Source organism: Triturus cristatus, chromosome 2_1, assembly GCF_964204655.1.
Source record: "Triturus cristatus chromosome 2_1, aTriCri1.1, whole genome shotgun sequence".
NCBI lineage: Eukaryota > Metazoa > Chordata > Amphibia > Caudata > Salamandridae > Triturus > Triturus cristatus.
This window is the reverse complement of record NC_140581.1, coordinates 376067163-376090763: the sequence shown is the minus strand read 5'-3', so window position 1 is coordinate 376090763 and position 23601 is coordinate 376067163. Positions and strand designations below refer to the sequence as shown.

Sequence of the window (23601 nt, the reverse complement as noted above, 5' to 3'; positions counted from 1 at the left end):
TTTATTCATTGCACTTCAAAGTATTCATTTATTCCTCCAAGGTTTCGAATTTTGTAAACATCTTTTAAGTTTCAGACATTTTTTGTCCTGTCCAATGCATTTCGGGTTACATTAACCCTTCGTCAGGGACAAATCTAGAATGCAATTATATAATGAGGAGGCGAGTGAGTATCTTGTTTTAAAGAACGAAATAGTTAGGTTATCAAAGTGACAGCAGTGATCTCGTCATTGTGGCAACGTGATCAAAGTGAGGATCGGGTTGTTAATGATCTTTGTTTTGGGGAAGGTAATGGGGTTCTCGATATAATGTTGTTATTAGTATCATGCCGGTGTTTAAGGTGAATAACGCGGTGTCATCAGCGTTTTTTACGAAGTGCGCGTAGTTAAGTGAACATGGATTCCCGTATAAATATCCGTGAGGCGGTGTTATTAGTATTATTGCTATGGTCGATGTAGTTAATTAAGGCGGCAACTTACATACGCCGTACTTATGGAGTAAGTGACGAGTTGTTCGAAAGTCTGTAAGAAAGTATATATGTTTTATTTAGTCCCAAGGAATGCTCTCCAGTCTTTTTTTCTTAAATCTTTTTATTATTAACAGTGCTCAAAGATTGTATACATGACATAACAGTGGTCAAAAGGCTCATGAACCATCAATAGGACATTACAGAGGTGATGATCGGGGGAGTTCCCCAAGAGTCCCGCTACAGCTAGTCCCCCCCGCCTCCTGAGGTTCGGTATTTGCACCATGGGCCCCACACCCTCCTCCACTTCTTCACACACCCTCTGGACTTGTAAACAGTTTCTTCCGCTCTCTGACACCAGTCCAGGTCCCTGAGCCACTGGTCCCATTGCGGTGGCTCTGCCGCCCCCCAAGCGCTCGCAATGTTCAGTTTTGCCACCAACGCCGCTAACGCCAGCCAAATCTCCTGATACCTGGACCAGTCCGTATCTCCCTTGATCAGTAGGAGCAGCCACCGGGGCTCCAACGGGACCGGCGCACCCACCACCCTCGCCATCGTGGTCATCACCCTGCTCCAGAATGGCACTATGCGTGGGCATTACCAAAGGATGTGAAAGAACATGCCCTCCTCCCGACAACCCCTCCCGCACAGGGGGGACCTTGCCCTGCCCCATAAAAATAAATTGGTACGCGGATAGTAAACCCTATGCAGTCCTCCTCCTCCAGACCGCCAATATCTCCCTCCCACTTCGCCCGTAAGGATACCAGGGGGTCGGGCATGTTGTTAATGAGCTTACGGTAGATGGTGGCCGTTAGCTTCCCCGGAATGGGGTCAAGCAAAAGCCTATCCTCTAAAGGAGAATACTCGGGGAGTGAGGATCCCAGGCATAGGTAGGGACGCAGGGCATGCGTGAGACGCAGATAGTGGAAGTGTTGAGCGCCGTGCATGTGGTACTCTTTTTGAAGGTAGTCGAAGGATCTAGGGGCACCCCCCCTTCCATACGTCTCCCAGGTAATCAATCCCAATCAATCGCCATCCCTTAAAACCGGACAGCCTTGCCACCTCTGGTAGTAGATCCCCAAACCAGAGCGACGTCCGACCAGTGAGGGTGCCCGCCCACCCAAGAAACTGATTGGTCTCCCGCCAACACTGTATGACCACCCCGGTGTGAGATGGGAGGTCCCTGCACCTTCTCCTCGAATACAACAACTGCTCACAGTTTCCCCCTGGCATAACATGCCTGCCCACCCTATACGCAGGCTCCGACCCTGTTGCGTACACCCACTCATTAACCACCTGAAACTGAGAGGCCCAGTAATAAAGACGGACGTCTGGGAGGGCCAGCCCCCCGTCATAGACCCCTCTAGTGAGCTTACGCAACGCTATTCTCGGGTTTCCACCGTCCCAAAGCAAGGTCCGTACCAGTTGCTCAAGACGACGGAACACTCCCCCAGGGATCGGGTATGGCGAGTTCTGCAGGACGTAGAGGAGGCGCGGCAGAGCCATCATCTTAAAGAGCCCCGCGCGCCCCATCAGGGACAGAGGCAAGGATCGCCAATGGGAGACATCCGCTGCTAGGCGCGCCAGAAGTGGTTCCAAGTTTCTTTGAAAGAACACCCCTTTATCTCTGGTCACATATACTCCTAGGTACTTAAAACCCTCCGTCACCACCTGAGCCGAGCACCCGGTCGGAATCCGCGGGGCAGGGCCTGAGAGGGGGAAAATCACCGATTTGGACCAATTGATCCTATAACTGGAATAACTGCCAAACAAGGCAAAGAGATTAAGCGCCTGCGCCATTGAATGGTAAGGCCTAGCCATTTATAGTACAATGTCGTCAGCGTAGAGGGAGATACGCTCTTCCCACCCCTCACAAATTGCAAGGCCCCAAAATGCCTGGTCCCTACGTATCCAGTGGGCCAACGGCTCCAACGCCAGGGCGAAAAGGAGGGGAGACAGCGGGCACCCCTACCTGGTACCTCGACGCAATGGGAACGCACGGGAGAGCGCCCCGTTCACCCTTACCCTGGCGACCGGCTGTGCATACAGCAGGCGCACCCAGCTACAAAAAACCGGGCCAAAGCCCAGATGCTGCAGGACCATGAATAGATACGGCCACTCAATGCTGTCAAAGGCCATTGAGGCGTCCAGCGCCATCAACGCCGTCTGGGAGTCGTCCTCTCCCTCTGTCATGTACAAAACCCCGTACAGCCGTCTAAGGTTAAGTCGGGTGCTTCTATGCGGCATGATGCTGGATTGATCCACATGCACTAGGTCGGGCAAAACCGCTAGCAAAAGCGTCGCCAACGCCTTGGCCAAGACCTTGGTCTCTACATTGAGGAGCGAGATAGGGCGATAGGACGATAGGACGAGCACTGATCAGCCGGCTTGCCTGGCTTATGGATGACCACAATCGTGGCCTCCCGTTGATCCGGTGGCAGCACCCCCCTGGCACGTGCCTCGAGGAGCATTTTCCTCACAGGATCAATAACTATGTTCGCCTGCCGCTTGTAGATTTCCACAAGAAGACCGTTGGGCCCCTGCGCCTTCCCCGCCTGAAGGGAGTTAAGTGCCTCACCCAGCTCCATCCCCGACAGCTCGGTCTCAAGGCTGTCTGCTTGTTCCTTAGACAGAACCGGCAAGGCAAAATCATGCAGGAACTCCGCACAGTCCGACTCTGTTCTGGTGCACACTGGAGTATAAACCTGTGCATAGTATGACGCAAAGGCCTCAGCAATGTCCGTGCCGGTAGTGGCCAACGACCCCGATTCGTCCCTGACCGCCGCTACCCAGGATCGCTCCCGGTCCCTACGTTCGAGCCAAGCCAGCAGCTTCATGAATTTGTCACCCGCATCATAAATCCGATGCTGCGTGGCCAAGGAGCACGCACGCGCCTCACCCTCCGCCAGGGACCGCAGCTCCTTCTGTTTCAGAGCCAGGTCATGTCGCTGCTGTATGGTGGGAGCCCCGCCGGCCACCCTCTCCAGGGATGCAATTTCGCCCTCAAGCTGTCGGATCTGGAGCGTTTCCTCTTTTTTCTGCCCGCCAATCAGCGCCTGGGCCTGGCCCCGCAGCACCACCTTATACGCCTCCCACAGGCCCACTGACGTGTCAACCGAGCCCTGGTTTTCTTCGAAGTAGAGTTTGGAGCCTTCCCTCAACTTGCCCACTATGGAGTCGTCCCTAAGGCGCCATGGGTCTATCCTGGGAAAAGCCAATCGGTCAAATGTCGGCTCCTGGAGAGTGACCCCCACCGGCGAGTGACCCCCACCGGCGAGTGGTCCGAGATACCCCGGGCCATGGCACAGGGACTCCCGAAGCTCGCCAGCTGCTCCCCCAGGACAAAGAGATGGTCTAGCCTGGAGAAAGACCCATGCCTGGCCGAATAAAAGGTATATTGCCTGAGGGAGGGGTTGTGGGCACGCCACACGTCCCGAAGCCCCAGCGATGTGATAAAACCACGTAAACCGAACTCCCCTCTATTGCCCTGCCTCTCCCCAGATCGGTCCAGATCCGCGTCCATGACTGCATTCATGTTTCCCCCTAGAACTAGAGTGCCCCGGGGTAGATCTGCAATGTGGGTCCCCAACTTGATGTACGTCTGTGTGTGCAACCCCGGCGGGATGTAGCAGGAGCTCAACACTATTGTACGCCCCTCCCAGCTGAAGGCCACCGCCGCCAGACAGCCCGAGTCCTCCACCCAGGTGCCCGGGATTACAAGAGGAAGGGCCTTACGAACAAGGATACCCACCCCTCTGGACCCGGACATGAACCCCGAGTGGGCCACCATCTGGTAACCGAACCGGTCTAACGCCCTGCATTTGTTACCCCGCAGGTGGGTCTCCTGAAGGAGTATCACATCCGGTGAGTGCCGTTTCAAGTGCTGCAGGACAAGCGTACGCTTTATTTTGTTGCCCAACCCGTTAACGTTCCACGTCCAGACCTGCAATCTAGTTCTGTCACCCATTCCAAGTCAGGACCTGCTCCCCCCATCCCTCACTTAGCGCCCACCGCCTGCCATTACATTGTATCATCAGATCTTGTGACTGAAGGACATCTTGAGCCAAACTTAAACTGTTCCCAAACACCCCCCCACCCCGCCCCTTAGCCCCCTCACTGCCTCCCTGCTACGTGGGCCCCCAACCACCCACCTGAAGAAACTGCAGAGTGCCTGTTGCCCCATCTACCCCGAATCAACACAACAGAGGGAACCTGAATCTGTAACCGCAGAAGAAGAAACACCTAATGTTCGGACCCCCCACCCCCGTGACGGAGCGTAAGCAGCGTACCCCCCCGCCCCCGGCGCCCCCCCCCCCCCGATTGGCACCAGAATCATGAACGGCCCAACCAGGCCTTACATCCCCCCCGCCCCTGCGCCACCGAGGCAGTCCAAGCCGGCAAACCACAGGTCCACTTAGGCCCCTGACCTTCCGAGGCCAGGATCCCCCCACTCAACGCTGCCCCACCTACACAGATTATCGGCAACCCTATGGCATCGCTCCATCTCCTTCACTCAGGGGCAGCCTGTTCATGCGGCCGCGACTCACACGCTGGGGACCCGCCATCTCGAGTGTCCCGGTGAGTGCCGCGGTGCGCCGGCCTGCGCTGCCCGCCAGGGCGGTCCACGATGCGCCAGTCCTCCATCCAGTCATTCGCTTCCGCGGGCGAGTCGAAAAAGTACGCCTTTTCTCCGTCAATAACCTTCAGGCGCGCTGGGTACAACATCATGTATTTCAGACCCTGATCTCTCAGGGCCCTCTTGACCCCTTCGAACGACCTCCGCTGACGCTGTACATTCAATGTAAAGTCCGGGAAGAAACGGATTGTAGCCCCTTCCAACCGCAGGTCGCCAGACACTCGCGACGCTTGCAGCACAGCGTCACGGTCTCTGTATTAAGGAGGCGGGCAATGATGGTGCGCGGCGGAGCCCCCGGATTGGGCCTCCCCCCCAGCGCTCGATGAGCCCTTTCTACAGAGAAAAAGTTTGACAGGCGTTTTGGCTTAAGATGCCGCAGTATAAGGTCCTCCACGAAGCAGTCGGTAGACTGCCCCTCCATTCCCTCCGGGACCCCTACAATGCGGAGGTTGTTGCGCTGCGCCCTCCCTTCTTGATCATCCAGGCGGGCTGTGATGCGTTTGATTTTTCGTCAGCGTGGCCACCTGCTCCTCGAGCCTCTTAGTCTTGGATTGGAGACTCCCGATGCCACTCTCCGCTTCCGCCACCTTATCCGACATCTTGCGAAAGTCCGCACGGAGCAGGTTGACCTCCTCCGTCACCGAGTCCAGTTTAGGCTCCATGGTGCCACGCATCTCCTTAATGGCCCCCCGCATCTCCTGCATGGCGAGCATGATGTCCCTGAGCGACGGGTCAGACCCCTCCCCAGTAGCACCACAACGCTGACCCCCACCTTCCGGATCGTCTTCTCGGCCCATGCTGACAGTGTATTTATCGATGTGGTTCGATTGGCTTGGTGCCGTCTGTCGTCTGTCGTCGAAAGGCCCGCTCCGCCACCTCGCTACACCACCAGCAGGTCCAGCCCCACCACCACAGTCCGTGCTGCTCTCCGGGCCACCGCCAGTAACACCAGGCTCTCACTGTGTCACTCGGGGGTCCGTTCGTCGCTATCACCGCCACCGGCCCTTGCGGACCACCACTCGCCGCTCGCTTGTCTCCACCGCTGACCCGCCTCCAACGCCTCCGGGCGAGATTGCCACCGCCGTCCTGGTGTACCAGAACGCTGTCACGCCGATCAAAGGCAGGACACACTACGACTGTCCGACCACAAGCAGCAGTCCCGACAGCCAGCGCCTCCGACCCAGGCGCCGCCGCAGGCCCCACCAGGGTTTGCGCCACTCAGAGGCCTCACTAGTAGCCCAATCAGCCACAGCTCAGGCCCGCCAGGCCCTCGGCGCCGTCGAGTCACAGAAAGGTCCACGGATGTGGGCGTCTTCTCCCCTCCTCCTACCAGCTGTAACCGGCCTCCATTGCACTGTCGAGGCCCACCGCAGCCGTCGTTTTAATCCGGGGAACACCGTTGCTCAAAGCCTCCGTCTCGGCCGGCCCGGCGCCGGCACTAGGACCCTGCGGAGATCCCGCCGGAGGTCAACGTTCGCTGTGGCAGTCTGCGAGAACGGGTCTCGGGGCTCCCCACACAATCGGCCACGGCCCCCACCAGCACAAGCAGCAACTGGCCCGATGGGCTCCGCACCACACCCGCAGGCCGGCGGGGCCCCCCGCTCCGCTCGGCACCTCAGCAGCAGACCGCAGGAATGACGAGCACCACGCTCTAGGCCGCCAGAGCTCGGCCAGCACACTCACACGGCCGCCCGGGGATGAGGCGAGCGGGACATACCGGGGGTGAAACAGCCGACGCCGACTATATCACCGTTTCGCTGGGCGGTAAGGAGTAGCTACGTGGTCGGATAATGGCGGATTTGGGGTAGTTTACACGGATCGGCTACCGCAGCTCAGCTAGTGTGCGGCCATCTTCGTTGGCTGCAGGCCACGCCCCCCCACCCCCCCCGCTCTCCAGTCTTAAACTGTTGTGTTTGTGGCTAGGCGAGAGCAGTGAGAAGATCACTTACTTGAAATTCATGTTGACGGGTGTCAGCTTCTCCGTGCATCGGTGTAGTTAGCGGCGTTTGTGAGCACTCGTAATAAATAACGGACTAATGTGTTATTTGGCTTACGTGAGCGATGAGTTAAACGCTACCCTGGTGTATCAACAGGTATATTTGGTGGCCATATTGGATTTCAACGCGAGTGAAGTGTGTTAGTGCATCTCATGTTAATAGGGTATTTTTCAACGAATTGTGAAGAAAAGAACGGGTCTAAAGGGATAACGATCGTGTAATGGTCGTATTGTTATAACACAACGGTTTACAAGAATAAAACAGGAGGTAAAAAATGAGATAAAAAATAATAAAATGTAAATTTAAATTGAGGTAAAACATGAATCTATATGAATTATCAGCATTCAAATAAGCCAGTGAGATATCAAGGTGTAGATATAACTATGAATAAGAATTTAAATGAACAATACAGACTGGAAAATTTTAAATCACAAGTGATACAAAATACAAATGTTTTGGCTGTGTTTATAAGTAACATTGATATTCCATACGGTCATTAAGACCATGTGGTTTCAAAGAATCCATCTTTTTGATCCAATAGTTTTCGCGTTGCAATAGATGGTTATCTCTACCTTCTTTTCTTATCGCGATTTCCAGAATTAAGAATTTCAATTGACTGATGTTGTGATGGTTTTCAAGGAAATGAGTAGCAATGTTGGATTTATCTATACGAGTTACTTGGAATGGGCCACCCAATTTGGATAACTGTCCCATGACCATACCTCTATGCTGTCTAAGTCATACCTCACGGCAAGGAAAGGTACCTGCTAAATGTTTGGTATAGAGTCTTGCATTGTTTTACCTCCATTTCAGCAAGTTACTTTAATTGCCTTTCTCAAATTTGTTTTTCTTTATAAGACGACTCACTGTTTTCACTTGAAGCAGTAGTTCACTTTGTATTTAGTTCTGTATTTGATGTTTGTATCTTGATTAACACTGAATAACTTGTTTTGCAAAAGGACAGGTGGTGTGGTGATTAGTTACTGCCCGTTTATGTTGGAACCGATCTATAGCAAGTTTGGAACACCTGTAAGTCGTGGCTTAAGTAATCCTGGGAATACTATTGAAAGACTTGTCAATTGGGAATGGAGTTGCTTTTACTGTGAGGCTGTTAACCTGTGCCCCTGATAAATGCCTCAACTAAGTTTATGGTGGAAGAGTAATAACTTTACACGTCTGGTGGTCCTGTCCTGAGATCCATCCTTACTAGGAGCCCTTAATACGTCTATAATTGGTATAGATATACCGCTCGATCCAGTTGTTATTAGTGGGCCATCTGTGAAGACAGGGTGCATACCATGCATTTACATGGGGAGACTGATGATACACTTCCTATTAGCTGGCAGAATGAAATTAGCCCAATGGCGGAGGCAAGGAGCCTAGCACCCCACTATATTTATTGTGGGAAAAGATTTGACACATTTACTCTATGGATAAAGTGACTGCGATACAGGCTGACAAAATGCTTAGATTTGAAAGAATTTAGCAGCCATTCAAGACTTTTATCAAGAACCAGGTGGGGGCTTGAGAATGGTAAGGGACATCCTTAACTTGGTAAGGCCTATCTGTATTTGTGTGTCTGCCACTGTCAGGCTTGTGTTGAACGGGGCAAACTCTTTCATACCTATACAAACCATACTTTTGAAGATAGAAAGATGAAGAAATTAGGGGCAAAGAAGTCTTGCTGAAAATAGGACACCCATGCCATCTTAACATGATGTGTATCTCTGGTCTCCCCTGGTGAAATCCCTCTGGATTTAGTTGCATCACCATGGATTAAACAAGGTCCGAAGCCAACTCAGGGAATAATTATGAGTGATATTTTTTAGTCATACATTTGAAACAATACAGTGAGAGTTTTTCCTTATAAAATGCCAAGTTGGGTTCACAATCCTTGTAATAGATTGCTGGCTCAAGACGATACTTTATATCTTCGTTGACCAAAAAGCAGAAAATAGTTGTACATCCCTGCACCTAGAGTCTTTTCTGGACTGAACTTACCTACCAAACTTGTTGAATCTAGTTTCCTAGGACTTTCTCTGCCTGCTGCTTTCCCAACCTAGCAACAAGTACGGTGGGCTAAAGTTTACAAGTACATGGAGAACAGATATTCTAGTTTTCTACCACACATACATGATTTAGCTGAAATATTCCTTCTCTTAAGCCGTGTCACGCTATGTAGAGGAGGAGCATGAGCCACTTTGTATACATACTTTTTAAGTGGGACTTTCAAACTGGGCAGAAGTCAGACTTGCGAGATACCAACTCTACAGACGTTTTTTCATCAATTTGAACCAATACTATTTATCATGACTCCAATCTCAGGCTATCCGATTTCACAGAGAGACCCCTGGATACAGCATTCAAATGACAATCGCTGGTGGAAATGACCTCCAGTGAAACCTCTAAGTGTGAAGGTAACTTAAACAATCAGATCCAATACCCACTTCTAGACCAACAAAGTACCATGTTTCCTGACTCATGCCAAAATTCACATGGAATAATTGGACCGCTTACAGGTGTTCATGTTAATAGTTTGCTCCCTTGACTTACGTTTCTCTCCATTTTGCTTTTATTGTATTTCTTCCAATTTTTGTGATATTTAGACAATTGATATTTACTAGGTCTTTAAAAAAAACACTGTTAGACGTTAATAGTCTTTATTATGTTAACCAGACAGTGGTAACGTCATAAAATATATTTTAAAAAGGACTACACTCCCTTCCCACTACTCATCAACGAAAGTTTTGGTCCAGGACACTAAAGTGTGAGACTAGGATACTTTAAGGTCTTCTTTGGTTTGCTTCCGTGAGGTCCATCTGGTATGAGTGTTGTGGAACATCTTCACAAATGTGTCTAAGTTTTAGAATGCGTTTGGGCTTCTTCCAACTGGTGTGAGACCAAAAAATACATCTACTTACAAACAGGAAAGAAACGCCCATGCAAGAGCTGTTACAAAACTGTTCCAACAACTAATATTAAACATGTTACAAATGCATGTGACTATTTGCCAAACAAATATCAAACTCCTGTTAAACATGGTATGGGCCAGATCAAATCACAGATTTGTATTGGCAATAATGGAATTTGCTGGTGATATTGGCTGTATCATACACGCATATGGGGTCTGCTGCATTTGAAAAACTACAACTTCTATTTTGCTCTACAAAATGGCCTTAACTGCAATATGATTGACGGCAATGGAAAACACATGAAGCGGTGTAATATTGGGCCAAATTCGAGCAGTGCAATGTACAGTTGGCAAAATACTGCAAACAGCTTGTACCACCTACATTTCAAATTCCTCCTAATTATTTACAGGATAGGCTGTTACCTCCTACACATTCAAACTCCACTGACACCAAACTTTTCACAAGATATAGCTATTATGCCTCTTTCTATATACCATCCCAGTTTTTCAACATTATACATAAAACAAACTACCATGTTCTATACATGCAACAGACCTGATTCAGGCAGGAGACTATTGATTTTTTAAGACAATAATCCCTTTATTTTAACTGTCTGCTATCTAATATTGCCTTTGCTTCTATATAAGTCACGGGGAAAATCCATTTCCCTGATATTTTTTCAAATTCTCCAACTTTCCAGATTTGCAATAATGGCATATTTCCCATGCTAAACTAGCAAAACAGCTTTTCAGTACTTAAAGAAGCCAGTCTTATTTGCTTTGTCACTGCTTGTTTAATTTGCATGATAATAATCTCAGTACTAAAAAGAACATGATTTCTTTAGAAATTATTCGACCTGATGCAATTAAAGCTAATCAACATAATTAAAAAGCTTTTCTGAAACCTCTGACAACTGAGTACAAACTGCTATTCTAAACACTTCGCGAAAGCTGCTATCAGTTTGTCAGTGCCACCACACATGTAAGGGCTATGGTGTCAGGAAGGCTCCTAAAGCCCCTGCAGTTCGGAGGGTGGGGGATATTCAGTCTAATGCCCATGGATAGTGGGGAAATGTGGGAGTTTCTGGGGCTAGTTTTCACCTTCTGAACAGGATAGCCCTCATTTTCCATCACAGCACTGATGTGTGGTGATCTTATGGTTTCACGTTATCGGGACACCACGTTTCCATTCCTGCAGTTTGCGTTTACATATCATCTGTTGATCCAATTGGCTTAAATAAAATCAGGGCTTTATGTGGGTTGGCTCAGATGTTATCAAAAGTGTATATTAAAACGGGGCCCCATATTCATGTCCTTAACTTTAATGGCAAAAAAACTGGTCAATTCTGGAACAACTAATGTAAAAAACTTTAAGGTAATCCATGTCAGTGACTTAGTTCTGCTTTCTATTTCACATCTTTTACTTCATCTTGCATTTCCTAAGTGTGTTAGCTGATTCCAGGATGTTGTGCTTTTTGTATTATTTATGTGTAGCATATTACTCTTGTATAGTGCATACTTTGAACTTAGGGACCTCCAGGTGCTTATAATGGGCACAAATTTGAGGTCTGGAATTGAGACTGAGAGCATTGCAAGATTCTCATAGTGCCTTGTCAATGGGTGAAAATGGTGTTCACAATACATGGTTGTCCAATTCTTGGCCTCTCTACAGACCTTACAGAGCAAAGGTCATGTATTCCAGTTGCCATTGTGAATCTGTGAAAATATGCGTGATGGAGGTACACAGTAGTGAAAATAATGACCAGGCACAAGTAAAAGAAAATAGAGCTTGGAGGTTCAATGTGTGTCTGAAGAGCGCTGCCCCTATCACAAGCCTCTGTAGTGTTTAATTTACAGTCTTTTTCAGAATTGAAACATTTACAATATTAATTATTTAAAACAAACTCATTGTTGTTACTCGTTTATCCTCAACAGCAGTCCTGCCAAGTATCACGCATCAGGCGTCAGACTAACGCATTTCAGTGTGGTAATCCGCATTAACGCACTGAAATGCATTGTCAAGCATACCTGTATTGTGCCTCACCTATCACTGAAAGCTTCAAGGGCAGGCAGCAGCAGTGCGATGCCCGTGGCGTGCACAGCGTGCGCGGTGCTCCCCAAGCAGGCTTTGGCAGTCTCACACTCACAGTGACAACTGAACTGTGGTGCCAGATGTATAATGGATTCAACTTCTTATGTGATCAGATTTGGCGCGGCTGACAGCCTGAAGTCATGTTCCGAGGTAGTGTTCAATGACCAGTCAGGTTTTTGCTACAATTACGCTGGGGGACGTCACATCCTGCTAGTGTGGAGCGGGAAGTAATGAGGAATGCACGGCTCCACGCTGGCTGTTTTGCAGGCAACGCTGCAAAAACAGAATGGAAAAAAAGAATCCTCTTTGGGAGAGATTTATGAACCAGGGAAAATAACTCGAACAGTATCTAACTGGAAAAGTTAATATCTTTTCAGACAGTGGACTTTCCAGAGAGATTAGAGAGCACGATTGGAGCCGGACTGTCTCTGCAGGAGGAAGAGAGGCTCTGCTGCAGGGTGAGCAGTGCGCAGCTTGTTCTAAAAACCACGGCATAGCAAATATCCAGTAAGTATGTTTTAACAATGACTTAAATGGTTTCTCTTTGCTACGGAGTAGATCCAGTTCTCCTAGTTTATTGACTCGTTCAAGTTAGTGAACTGTGTAGCTGTGGTGCGCCAGACCCCTGGACTGCTCACTTTACTGGTGTTACATTTTGAAATAATACAGCCTGCTGTGACCGCTGTGTGTATCTCCCTGCCTCTCCTGAGGCTTGCCCTGCACCATGCTGTCATGACACTTCTAACTGCGCCGGCCGGAGTCCGCTGACTTTAATTAATGTACGGTATAGGCCCCGAGGCAGCTGGGCTCTGTGTTAGGGCCCCTCACACCCAGTTAGGTGATTCTGCAGTATAAAAGCAAGTCCTTGCTCTTTTTAGTGTTAATTCTTAACAGAGCCATGTGACCTGCTTTCTAACTGTCCGCTTTTTTTTTCTTTCTAGTGGTGACATCTGAGGCTAATATTAGTAGTTAGTTCACAAGTCCTACTTTCCTGCTTACAGCAGCCTTCACTTACGAATAAGGTGGCCCCTGCAGTGAGAGCTTTACCGACTTAGTTCACCCCACTCCAAGTGAAAAACCTTTTCCCATCACATTAATTTTTTGCATGGCCTCGTCTTGGACAACAAACACCACCTGGTAAAAGTGAATTGTTTTATTCTCCTTGTTTTACCATGCTCCATATCTTTTATTTTTTCCTAATTGGCATTGTTTCTGCCTTTTTATTCTTATTAGTCAATACATTATGCCATCCAAAATTCACAAGTTTATTATATGATCAGCATTGTACAAGAGAAGCAATAAAATAGCAATAGAATAAAACACATACTTCCTATCACTTTTATGAAATATTTAAGTAAACAAGACTCAGTATCAAGAACAGAAGTATGGGCAAGGTCTTCAATGCTATGTCATGTGAAGTGATGCTCGCCCTCTCATATCTGCCAAGGATTCAGATTGCTATGTATGATATTTTGATAACTTTGTTGTAATTATGACTCAGCCACCTCATGCATTTGCAGCATTTGCAGCAGTTTAAAGATCTTGGGGGCATATTATCAAGCCAGGCGATAAAATTATCGCCGCTTTAGCGGCAGAAAACGGCCAATTGTGGTGCGCCAATTGAAGCCCATGTTAGATGTCCTTCACATCTAACATGGGCTTCAATTGGAATTCCATAGAGCATATTATCAAGCCCATTATCGCCGTTTTAGCGGCCGTTTTCTGCCGCTAAAACGGCGATAATTTTATCGCCTGGCTTGATAATATGCCCCTTAGAGTTTCTTGTTGATCAATTGGGTCAAATTTCTGATATTTATGTTTCCCTAATCTTTTATTGGTTGATTTTGCTGGAGAGAAAAGTGTCACTCATAGTGGTTGTAATGTCACTCATAATTACACAGAAATTATGAAAATGTCACACATAGCAATCAAAAACCTTGGCAGCTATGCAACAACTAACAGCCATTAATAAAGCCTTTAGTCTTGGATGGTTTTGGGTGCATGCAAGTTGCTTTGCTTTAGATCTCGATGCAATAATATAAACCTCAGAGAGAGTGACGCATTGTGGGAATCACATACATTTAGTTTACTTGGTGAATCCACACCCTTAATTACAAGGGCCACCACACTGTTAGAGACCCCCCCCCCACGTTTGACATTCTCTTTAAAGCCCTGATTAAAATGAACCAGGACTACAACCCGCAGAAAGCACGTGAAATGTAAAAGCAACGATTAGGAATGGAAAAGAGGTGTCCTGGTGACAGTGGGGCAACTAGAGCCAAATTTCGGGCGGGGGGGTGGGGGTGCGAAGAAAAAATTTCGGGGGGGGGGGCTGAATCTTTAAATAGGCAGAGTGGAGCTGATTTCGCGGTGGGGGTGCTGAATCTTTAAGCAGAGTGGAGCTGCAGGGGCTCTTAGAAGGGGTGAAATAACAGCAGGCCTTATTAACATGCAAATGGTCTTTTAAAGACCTGTGAAGTGCTCGGGTGCGGCTGTGTCGGTGCCCGGGAAGCTGTCTCATCCCGGGCTGCACACACGACGGGGGGGCTGAAGTCCTTTGAGTCCAATGGGTGTTACGCGCCTGCCTGGTGATATGAAGCCACCTGGTCACCCTACACACGTGGTGTTATGTTGTTAACGTACCATAAAGTACAAGGGTGAATTTTTGTTGGTTCAAACTAGATATTGGGATGCAGCATCCAAAGCTGTTCACCCGTGCTTGTTTAGCCTTCTAGTAGGTGGGCGTTCGCAACTCGGCAGCGTCTTTCGCGCTGAGCTTTTCACCACTGGCTGCACTCCTTTCCGGGTTAGACGTAGCGCGTGACAGGATATAGATGAACTGAGACGCACGCCCCTTACGTCACGCTCCTCACCTGCGGTTCTTTGACACGTTTAACGCAATCCAGGGCACGAATCGGTGCCTGTACGATTTCCACTTCCGAAGCAGGCCCCGGAAGATGGAGCGAAAAAGCACCATGGCTGTCAGACATACCGCAAACGGAATCGGGGAGTTGTAAATAGCAGAAGGATGGGCGGAGGGGAAGGAGGAGCTGTGAGAGGGGAGGAGACAGGGAAAGATAATCACGAGTGAGAGAGGTAAAAGAGGGACGAGTGTCGAAGTGAAAACGGAATGTTAACAAGTAATTTACTTAGTCAATTCGTATGACGTCTGTGCTGGAATTGGAAGGTAAATTAGTTCGGGAAGGGTCGGACTGGGACAAAAAATAGACCAGAGCATCTAAGTAAAAGTGGCCCTCTTTAGCGAAAAAAAAGTGGCCCACATTTACAAATCACGCCAGTTTTGAACTTGTGAAATCATGCTTAATGGGTATTTTGCAAAGGAGAAACTGCATGTGTTGTGTTTACTGCAGGCATGTTTGTGGTAATAGCATAAAACAGGCCCACAACCTAGGGTACTGCCCGATTGCCATTTTGGCCAGGTCGATCCTGCTCGGGAACCTATTAATTGGAGTTAAGGTGTGGCAGCAGAAAGGGGTGGAGTCATGATAGGTTGACTCTTAACAGTCCACGTATTAATTAAAAAAAACTCCACCACAAAGAAATAAAAAACATTCGAGCATTTGCGATAAGAATTTTCAATTCTGTTAAAGACACGGAGGGGAGGATTCCACTTCTCTTTCTTCACTTTAATTTTTACAGAAGCCAATGGGTTACATTCGAAATACTACATATCCCATGACCCCATACTGTCACATGTACCAATCATAAAGCCCTCAGCCCTATATAATCCCAAAAAGCCATCTTGTGTCCTTTTTCTTTGCCCAAACGTGGGAATAACAGTCCATCACTCCGGAATCCTACAACGATAGGATCACAAGCAACTCGAAGAATCACAGGACTCAACCGAAGTCCAACTCGAAGACCGCTTCTGCAGACAAAAACATCCATCTAGGTCAAGAACTATAGCAGGAGGAATTCCAATATTTACTAATACTAACTGAAACCAAACAACAGTTACTTCTCATCTTTTCTGGCAAGGAAAGAGAACATTGGTGCCGTAATCACTGGCTCAAAAGGAAACAGTAAAAACAAATATCAGACATCAGGGTGGGAATTCAGATAATTATCAACTAAAACATCAACAGCATAAATGCATATACATACATAATTAGTCCTCGTCTCCGTACTCTTAATAGAATTAACATTCGTATCGCAAATGCTAGAAAATCATTTATACTATGTCAAGACCAGAGGCTCCTATAATGCTTTTTCAGAGCTGAGCTACCACCACTGAAGCAACATCCACAATAGGTTTGTAATAAAAAGATTTCAATATGGATTCGGAAGACCAGTCCGCTGCTTACCAGATATCATCCAATTTAGATTCAAACATAAAAGACTTCAAGACCATGGCCCCTCTATCTGAATGAGCCCCAAAAATGGAAGTATCAATTCCAACCTTGGACAATAGCCAATGCAGCAACCTAGCAAATTTGGCTGCCGTTACAAGACGGAAGGGCTTCTATAAAGTGTTCAGCAACTGACCACCCATGTCAGAATGAAACTCACTGGTACTTACCTCATGCGCCTTTAAACATTGCACAACACAAAGCTTACTACTACCAGGGAAAACTGGATAGGATTCCAATTTCAAAACGGATTGTGTCCTTCTGGAGATAGTGAAGGTAACTCCTTTGGGAGAGAAAATTCTACCAGCAAGCTCTAAAGCTCGTACATCAGATACTGTCCTGCAGGATATAAAACATAACAGCATAGTCAGCTTAGCTGACAATTGTTTGCGTGAAAATATTTATTTTCAGGCCAATTCTCCAAATATTTGAAGACTGTATTGACGTTCCATAATACCGAATACCTTGGATGATGGGGCCCAGAAATCCGAATACCCCTTTAACAGCTTAAATGCCACGGGATGTTCACCAACAGGTTTACCATCCACAGGAAGGTAGCCTGCAGAAATAGCGGATCTAACATTTTTAACAGATCAATAGGCCGTACCAGCAGAAGCCAAAGGAGATAAAGGGTTTATGATTGTACAGCAATCTGCACCAACAGGATCTGCACCCTGTTCATGGCACCAATCACAACAGCACTGCCAAGCTGAAGCGTAGTGCTTATGCGTCCCTTCGGATCAGACCTGTCTAATGAAGGCTACAGCGTCCTGCGAAAAGCCTTGGCGACTCCATCATTCCCAGAAACCCTCCATGCCAACAGCGAGAGGTGTCCTGAGAGGATCAAAGGATGTGGCTGACCCACTGGGTCCAGCAACAGATTCCAAGGAAATGGGAACAATATTGGACATGCACAAATCACATCGAGGACTACCAGAAACCAAGCTTGGGCTATCCAGAAAGGAGTAACTAGAATCCTTTCCTCCCTCTGACACCTCATCTGGGAAAGGACTGAGAATCATCCTGAAGGGGATAAGTGGGTAGTTCAGAAAGGGGGACCAGTTCTCAAGGAAAGCATTCCTGGCCTGTGCTTTCAGATCTGGGCACCCACTAAAGAACGCTGGGGGTTGCCCGTTGAGGCGAGAGGCGAAAAGATCAACAGAGCATGGACCCCACTGGTGATGAATTGCATTGAAGATCTTAGGGTGAAGTATCCAGAGGTGAAGGGAATGCTAATCTGCAACCGCACTGCGTTGCCCCAGGAGATACTCTGCCACCATGGATATTCGATGTTGAAGACCAAAGTCCTTGGCTATCTCAGAAAGGAGACAAAATTTGGTCCTGCCCGATTTGTTCACATAACGGACCGTGGAAATGTCTATCTGCATGAGGATGCAACAATCCGTCTTTTCTGGGGAGAGGCCCTAACTTTAAACTGACCCACAAGGAGCTCCGGACAATTCATATGGAGGGACAGATCAGACTTGGACTAACGGCCCACCATGGAGAACGTGCCACATCACGCAGCCCAACTCCCTGGCATCTGGTTCTATAATCATCTCTGGAATCTAACCAATAATGGCTCAGCCGTTCCAGGCCTCCATGTGATCCAACTACCATGACATCTCTATCCTGGCCTCCTCCGATAAACTGACTTGTTCTGAATAACTGAGACCCCTACGGAGGTGCTAAATCTTGAGCCGTTGATGGGCTTTGTCGCAGAGAGGGGTAGTGGAGAGTCTAGAAGCCCTACAAGCCATGCTATCGACCTCAAGGATATTGTTTGTTTGCACAACGTAGACTTCAACTCCTTCCTGATATTCCGAACCTTCTTAGGGGAAAGGACTAACTGCATTAAGACTGAGTCCACTTGAAACCACATGAAATCTAGGCTTTGAGTAGGGACAAGGACTGATATTTGGACATTTATAATGATCCCCAGATCCCGAAGGAGGAGAATCATCCATTCCAAATGAGACTTTGAGCAATAATAATGATGTTGTCCAAGTAGACCCTCAAGCGTACTCCCCTCGCTAGAAGGGATTCTACCACTGGCCTCATAATCTATGTGAAACACCACAGTGCGGAGAAGTTGCGAAAAGGAAGGACCTTGAATTTGTAGCAACACCCTATCCACAGAAACTTCAGAAAACGACGATGAGGGGAATAAATTAGAACTGTCTTTTAAATCCAGACGCATCATCCAGTCTCCTTCCTGAAGGATGTCCCGCTGAAGATGAAGGCCTTCCATTTGAAGTTCTAGTAAACTAACCAAGCATTAAAGTCCTTCAGGTTGAGCACCAGAAGCGACCCACCCCCTTTCTTTTCTACTAGAAAAGCAGAGCTGAAAAATCCGTTCGGGTGAGGAGAGGTCACCCCTATAGCCCCTTTTTCCATTGGAGAGCCTAAAATTCTGAGGTGATGAAATCTCGCTCTTGTTGGGAAAAATACATTACGTTGGGCTGGGAGCCCTGGAAGGGGCTGTTGCAGAACTCAAATCTGTACTGGACACAAGGACTCGGGGGTCTTGGATTAACATTTGCCAATTGTGAAAGAATAGTATGGTTCTGTTCCCCAAAGAGAGCTCTGAGAGAGGAATAAGCCACACCTGTAGCTCCAGAATCCTGGTAGCCTCCTGGTGCTTCTTCCTACCTCCCTCTTCTGCAGCGATTTCGGTTGCCCCCGGGGCAGGAAGGGTAGAAGGTGGAGTTGGAGTTATAAGAGGAGCCCTGTCCACCACCTCTACCTCGCTGGTAGAAATCACGCTGAGGAATTTGGTATTAGACCAAGCCAAATGAACGTCCAGCCCTACCAAAATGGGATTGGCAAAACACTTTTTTGAGCGACCCTTGGGCCTTGTCCAGAGTATTATATGTTCCAACAAATTTAAACAGCTCCTTAAGGAAAAGATCCTCAAAGAGGAGACCTTGCGTCACTGGACCCGCATCCGAAGATGCCAGTTCATTACGTTTTAGGTCAATCTTCATAAGAATGGATCGTCAACGTTCTCTGGAGATAGCGCAATTTGCATTGCACAGCTGGCACACGGCTCGCTGAGCCCAATCAGGCACAAGTAATTATTCAGCATGGAGGAATTAGCATGCAGCTCTCTACGCAGATGCCTAAATAATTTAATAAAACTGTGGAGTTAATAAAAGCCAAGGTGTAGTCGGGAAGCAAACACAGGGCTAGAGGCACAAGCAATGGCAGCAATAAAGCACAACTGTATACTGTAAACGATGCCGGCACGTGCCACTCGCACACGTAAAGGGAGTGAAATCACTGTAAAAAGGCACTATATACATCCAAACGGATAAAAGGAATGAGGCACTTAACTGTCTGCGTAGCAGCAAAGAGGACAGAAGATGGTGTTTTGGGATTATATAGGGCTGAGGGCTGTGTGATTGGTAAATGTGACAGTGTGTGGTCATGGGAAATGTAGTATTTCAAATGTAACCTTTGATTGGCTCATAGTGAAGAAAGAGAAGCATAATCGGAGCCTCCGGTCCTGACATAGAATTGATAACTAATAGAGCAAAGTGCCTTTTAAATCTGTTCTAGCTTACATAATTGGTCACAAAGTCAGAAAGAGGCTGCATTTATAAATATCTTAGATTTGGTACTGCATAGCAGCTATGGTCCCCTGCTTGGTGGCCGTCTGAACTGGGGGAGCCTCCTGTTCCCAAATCCTCAGTGAAAAACCTGGGCGTTCACCTGGACCAGAATTTAACTATGAAAGATTAGGTAGTGCGCTACCACTGGCACCTGCTTTCATGTAAGGAGGCTACTGCGCAAAACCTTTCTATTGCTCCCACTTGCAGTGCGTAAGATCTTAGTTCAGGCTTTGGTGATTAGTCGCCTGGACTATGGAAATGCTCTTCTTGCTGCAGTAAATGAAGTCCTTTTGGATAAACTCCAAGTAGTTCAAAATACAGCTGTTTGCTTAATCCATAATCTACCTGCTAGATCTGCCTCGGTTCCCCTACTATGCTCACTCCATTGGCTGCCGGTGCGTAATAGAATTATTTTCTAAATCTGTTGCCTAGTGCACAAAGCGCTTAACGGCCAGGGACCCAGCTATCTCATGGAGAAACTCATTCCTTATCGACCAGGAAGGTCTTTAAGATCAATGAAAAAGTCACTACTTACGGTCCCACGAATTAAGAAAACTCGCACCGGAGGCAGAGCTTTTTAATTTCTGCCCCCTTATTATTGGAACAAACTTCCTATCCACATATGAGAATGTACTGTTCATCGTAGCTTTAGGAAGTTAATCAAAACCAAACTATTTTAGTATGAAAGTCAACTGCCTGTGTTCTTTCTGCTGCACGTAGATACCCCTCTGTGGGTGATTCATGCACATTAGAAAAAATCGTAATAAATACATAAATAATTGGATGTTAGTACACCAGCTTTTTTTGTGCGCCCAGTCCTTTTTTCATGGGATAATAATAACGGAAAGATAACTCTGGTGGTTAATGCACTTTCTGGAAAGATCTTTGTTTTGTCTTGTCACAGTTTTAACTCCTAGGATATCATAAAGGGTTAACGTGCCTGCTGCAAAGCACAATGCGTTACATGCAGATCACAGGTTTGTATTGTTATGTAGAAAGGTATGTGGGTTACTGCTTTCGACACAGGTATTTTGTTACTTGCAGTTCATAAGTGTAACCCTTCTAAATATTGCACAGTGATCTATGAACTGACATCACGGCGGTGCATGTAAACTGCAAGACACCAGTTTGGAGGCTTTTGTTTTTGTAATATAAATTCAGCATTATTGTAAGGTTGCAAAAGATGGTTCCTGGAGGTGGTAATCTTATTGATACAGTCACCTCCAACCACTATGTTGCTTTATCAATCCTGACTTTGTGTTTCTCCTGAAGATGTACTCTCTACATATAATACCTACCATGAAGGACGGTATGCGAGTCATACACCTTTTAACCCTCATTGTCGTATGTAACATTTCCTGTACATTGATTTGCACACTTGTCTGATATATTGTCTCAGTATATTATGTGATGTAACATGCTCCGACACCTTACAGTAGGATTAGTAACACTTTAAAAAAGAAAGTGGTTATATTATCAATACATTTCTATTTTATCAGTGCCAGGACACCTGCTTAGATGTTAGTGTGCTTTAGAAATTCAATATCATGGCATAACAGTGGCCTTAATATATATACGGAGTATGATTTTAACTATTCTTTGGGTTTCTGATTCTGTGGAAGTTTGTTTGTTCATTTCTGTTGTGTGTAAAGCTGCATTGTTAATGCTGTTTAATCGTTATATGTATAATTAATCGTAAAAGACTGGAGACAAGGACATACCAAAAACCGACTGCCAGGAACAACTTGCTCAGAATTGAGAGTTCCACCCCAGGGCCCTAAGGGAGAACTTACCCTACAGCCAGTACCTTAGATTACGACGCAATTGCAGCAAAATCACTGAGCATCACATTCAAGCAACAGACCTCACCAAAAAACTATCAGAGAGAGGTTACCCGGAGAAGATACTTAACAAATGTCAGAAACGTGCTCGGACTGAACCCAGGGATGCCCTTCTTGAAGACAAATTGACAAATTGACCGCAACAGAATATATACCATTGACATGCGTCACCACGTATAGTACTGTCTCCAACCAGGTGACGCTTCCATCAACAAGCATTGGAAGATCCTGCAAACAGGCAACCTACATTGGGAGAAGCCGTTATTCTCCTTCAAAATAGCGAGGAGTTTGAAGAACACCCTAGTGAACACCCGCCCTAGGAAAACGGAACGAGACAACACACATACTGTTCTAAACACGAGGGGCTTACCCGAGATTGTGGGTCACTTTCCTTGCGGCAATTGCAGTGTGTGTCATTTGACAATCGCAACGAAAACACTGATCCTAGAACCAGGTAGAATCTGGACACAAAGGGCACACACCAATTGCAATAGCACCGGTCTACCTCATAGCGTGCCCATGTGGCCTACAATACGTTGGTATAACGGGAAGGAAGATCAAGCAGCATATATGTGAAAACCGCAGCACCATCAGGTGTAAGAAAGCAACAACAAGACTCACTGAACACTTCCTGCAGGTGAACCACACCCCTAACGACATGAGATAGACAATAATAGAGCAGGTGTAAATACGTGAAAATACCCAACAGCGCCTTTTTGAAAAAGAACAACGCTGGGTTTACAGACTATCGACTCACAAGAATGGGTTAAACGATAATATCCCCTGGAACTCAGTACTACAGAAATAAACCCCAAAATCTGTAAACTCCTCCACTAAAGTGACAGTATAATTAGACCCATCATTGCATCTATAGGATATATCTTCTCCCTAAACGCTAACAAAATATTTTTTAGTGAGCCCATTCTGGGTATTTAACAACTTGAGAGAAGAGTCGTCACACTAACAACCAGTATTGCATCCATTTAGAAGACTTTTTTCCAATGAGTCCCCTCGTTTTTTAATAACCTAATAGTACATAGGAAGTACTACCAATCCTGATAATCAATACCGATTTTCCCAGTCATTTAAGTTTAGTGCAACTCTTAACATCATTAATATGCTCACAGAAAATATTCACGTATATTCACCCAACATAATCAAAAACTTTTTATGAACACACACCATTTACGAGAAAAGCATAGCTTGCTTTGAAATTGAATTCCTTGGTTCCAATTTCATATGTTGGGAGGCCTGATACCACCCTCTGACATCATTCTGCTAACACGTGACTTCGTCACATACTAGGAAGCACTACGTCCCGCTTCCGGGTTAAAAGACCATGGGAACGCTGACACAGAGATCCTCAGGACTCCGTGTAGGACGAGCATCCAGGTTTGAATGAGAGTTGCATGGTTTGGCGTAGTAAGTACAGATTTCAGGCGGGTGGGCTCCGCTCAATTTCGAGACAAAACAATGAAGGTCTGTGCATATAAACAGTTTTTTGACTATGTATTTTACATCCCCAGAGTGCGACTAGAGCCAGCGCCCTTCCCTACGGTGTCCATGAGGCACGACTAAAGCTAGTTTCTAGTAAGCCCATTTTCCCTCATACACGTCTCAGTAGTTATTCCGATTTTAACTTTGGCAATGCATGCTTATTTCCGACCGCATGCCCA

General features: G+C 46.9%; 1 protein-coding gene across 2 annotated transcripts in view; it reads right to left on the bottom strand.

Annotated features, from left to right (window-relative positions):
• Positions 1-15152, bottom strand: part of SETD9 (SET domain containing 9) — a 153587-nt gene extending 138435 nt beyond the window's left edge. The window contains exon 1 of one of the 2 annotated variants that reach the window (XM_085631363.1): positions 14974-15152. In XM_085631363.1, the coding sequence (XP_085487489.1) occupies positions 14974-15077 (104 nt within the window). In that variant the 5' untranslated portion in view covers positions 15078-15152. Of the gene's footprint in view, positions 1-14743 lie in introns of both variants that reach the window. The other variant, XM_085631364.1, reaches the window with a different exon arrangement.
• Between the last annotated feature and the right edge of the window lie 8449 nt (positions 15153-23601).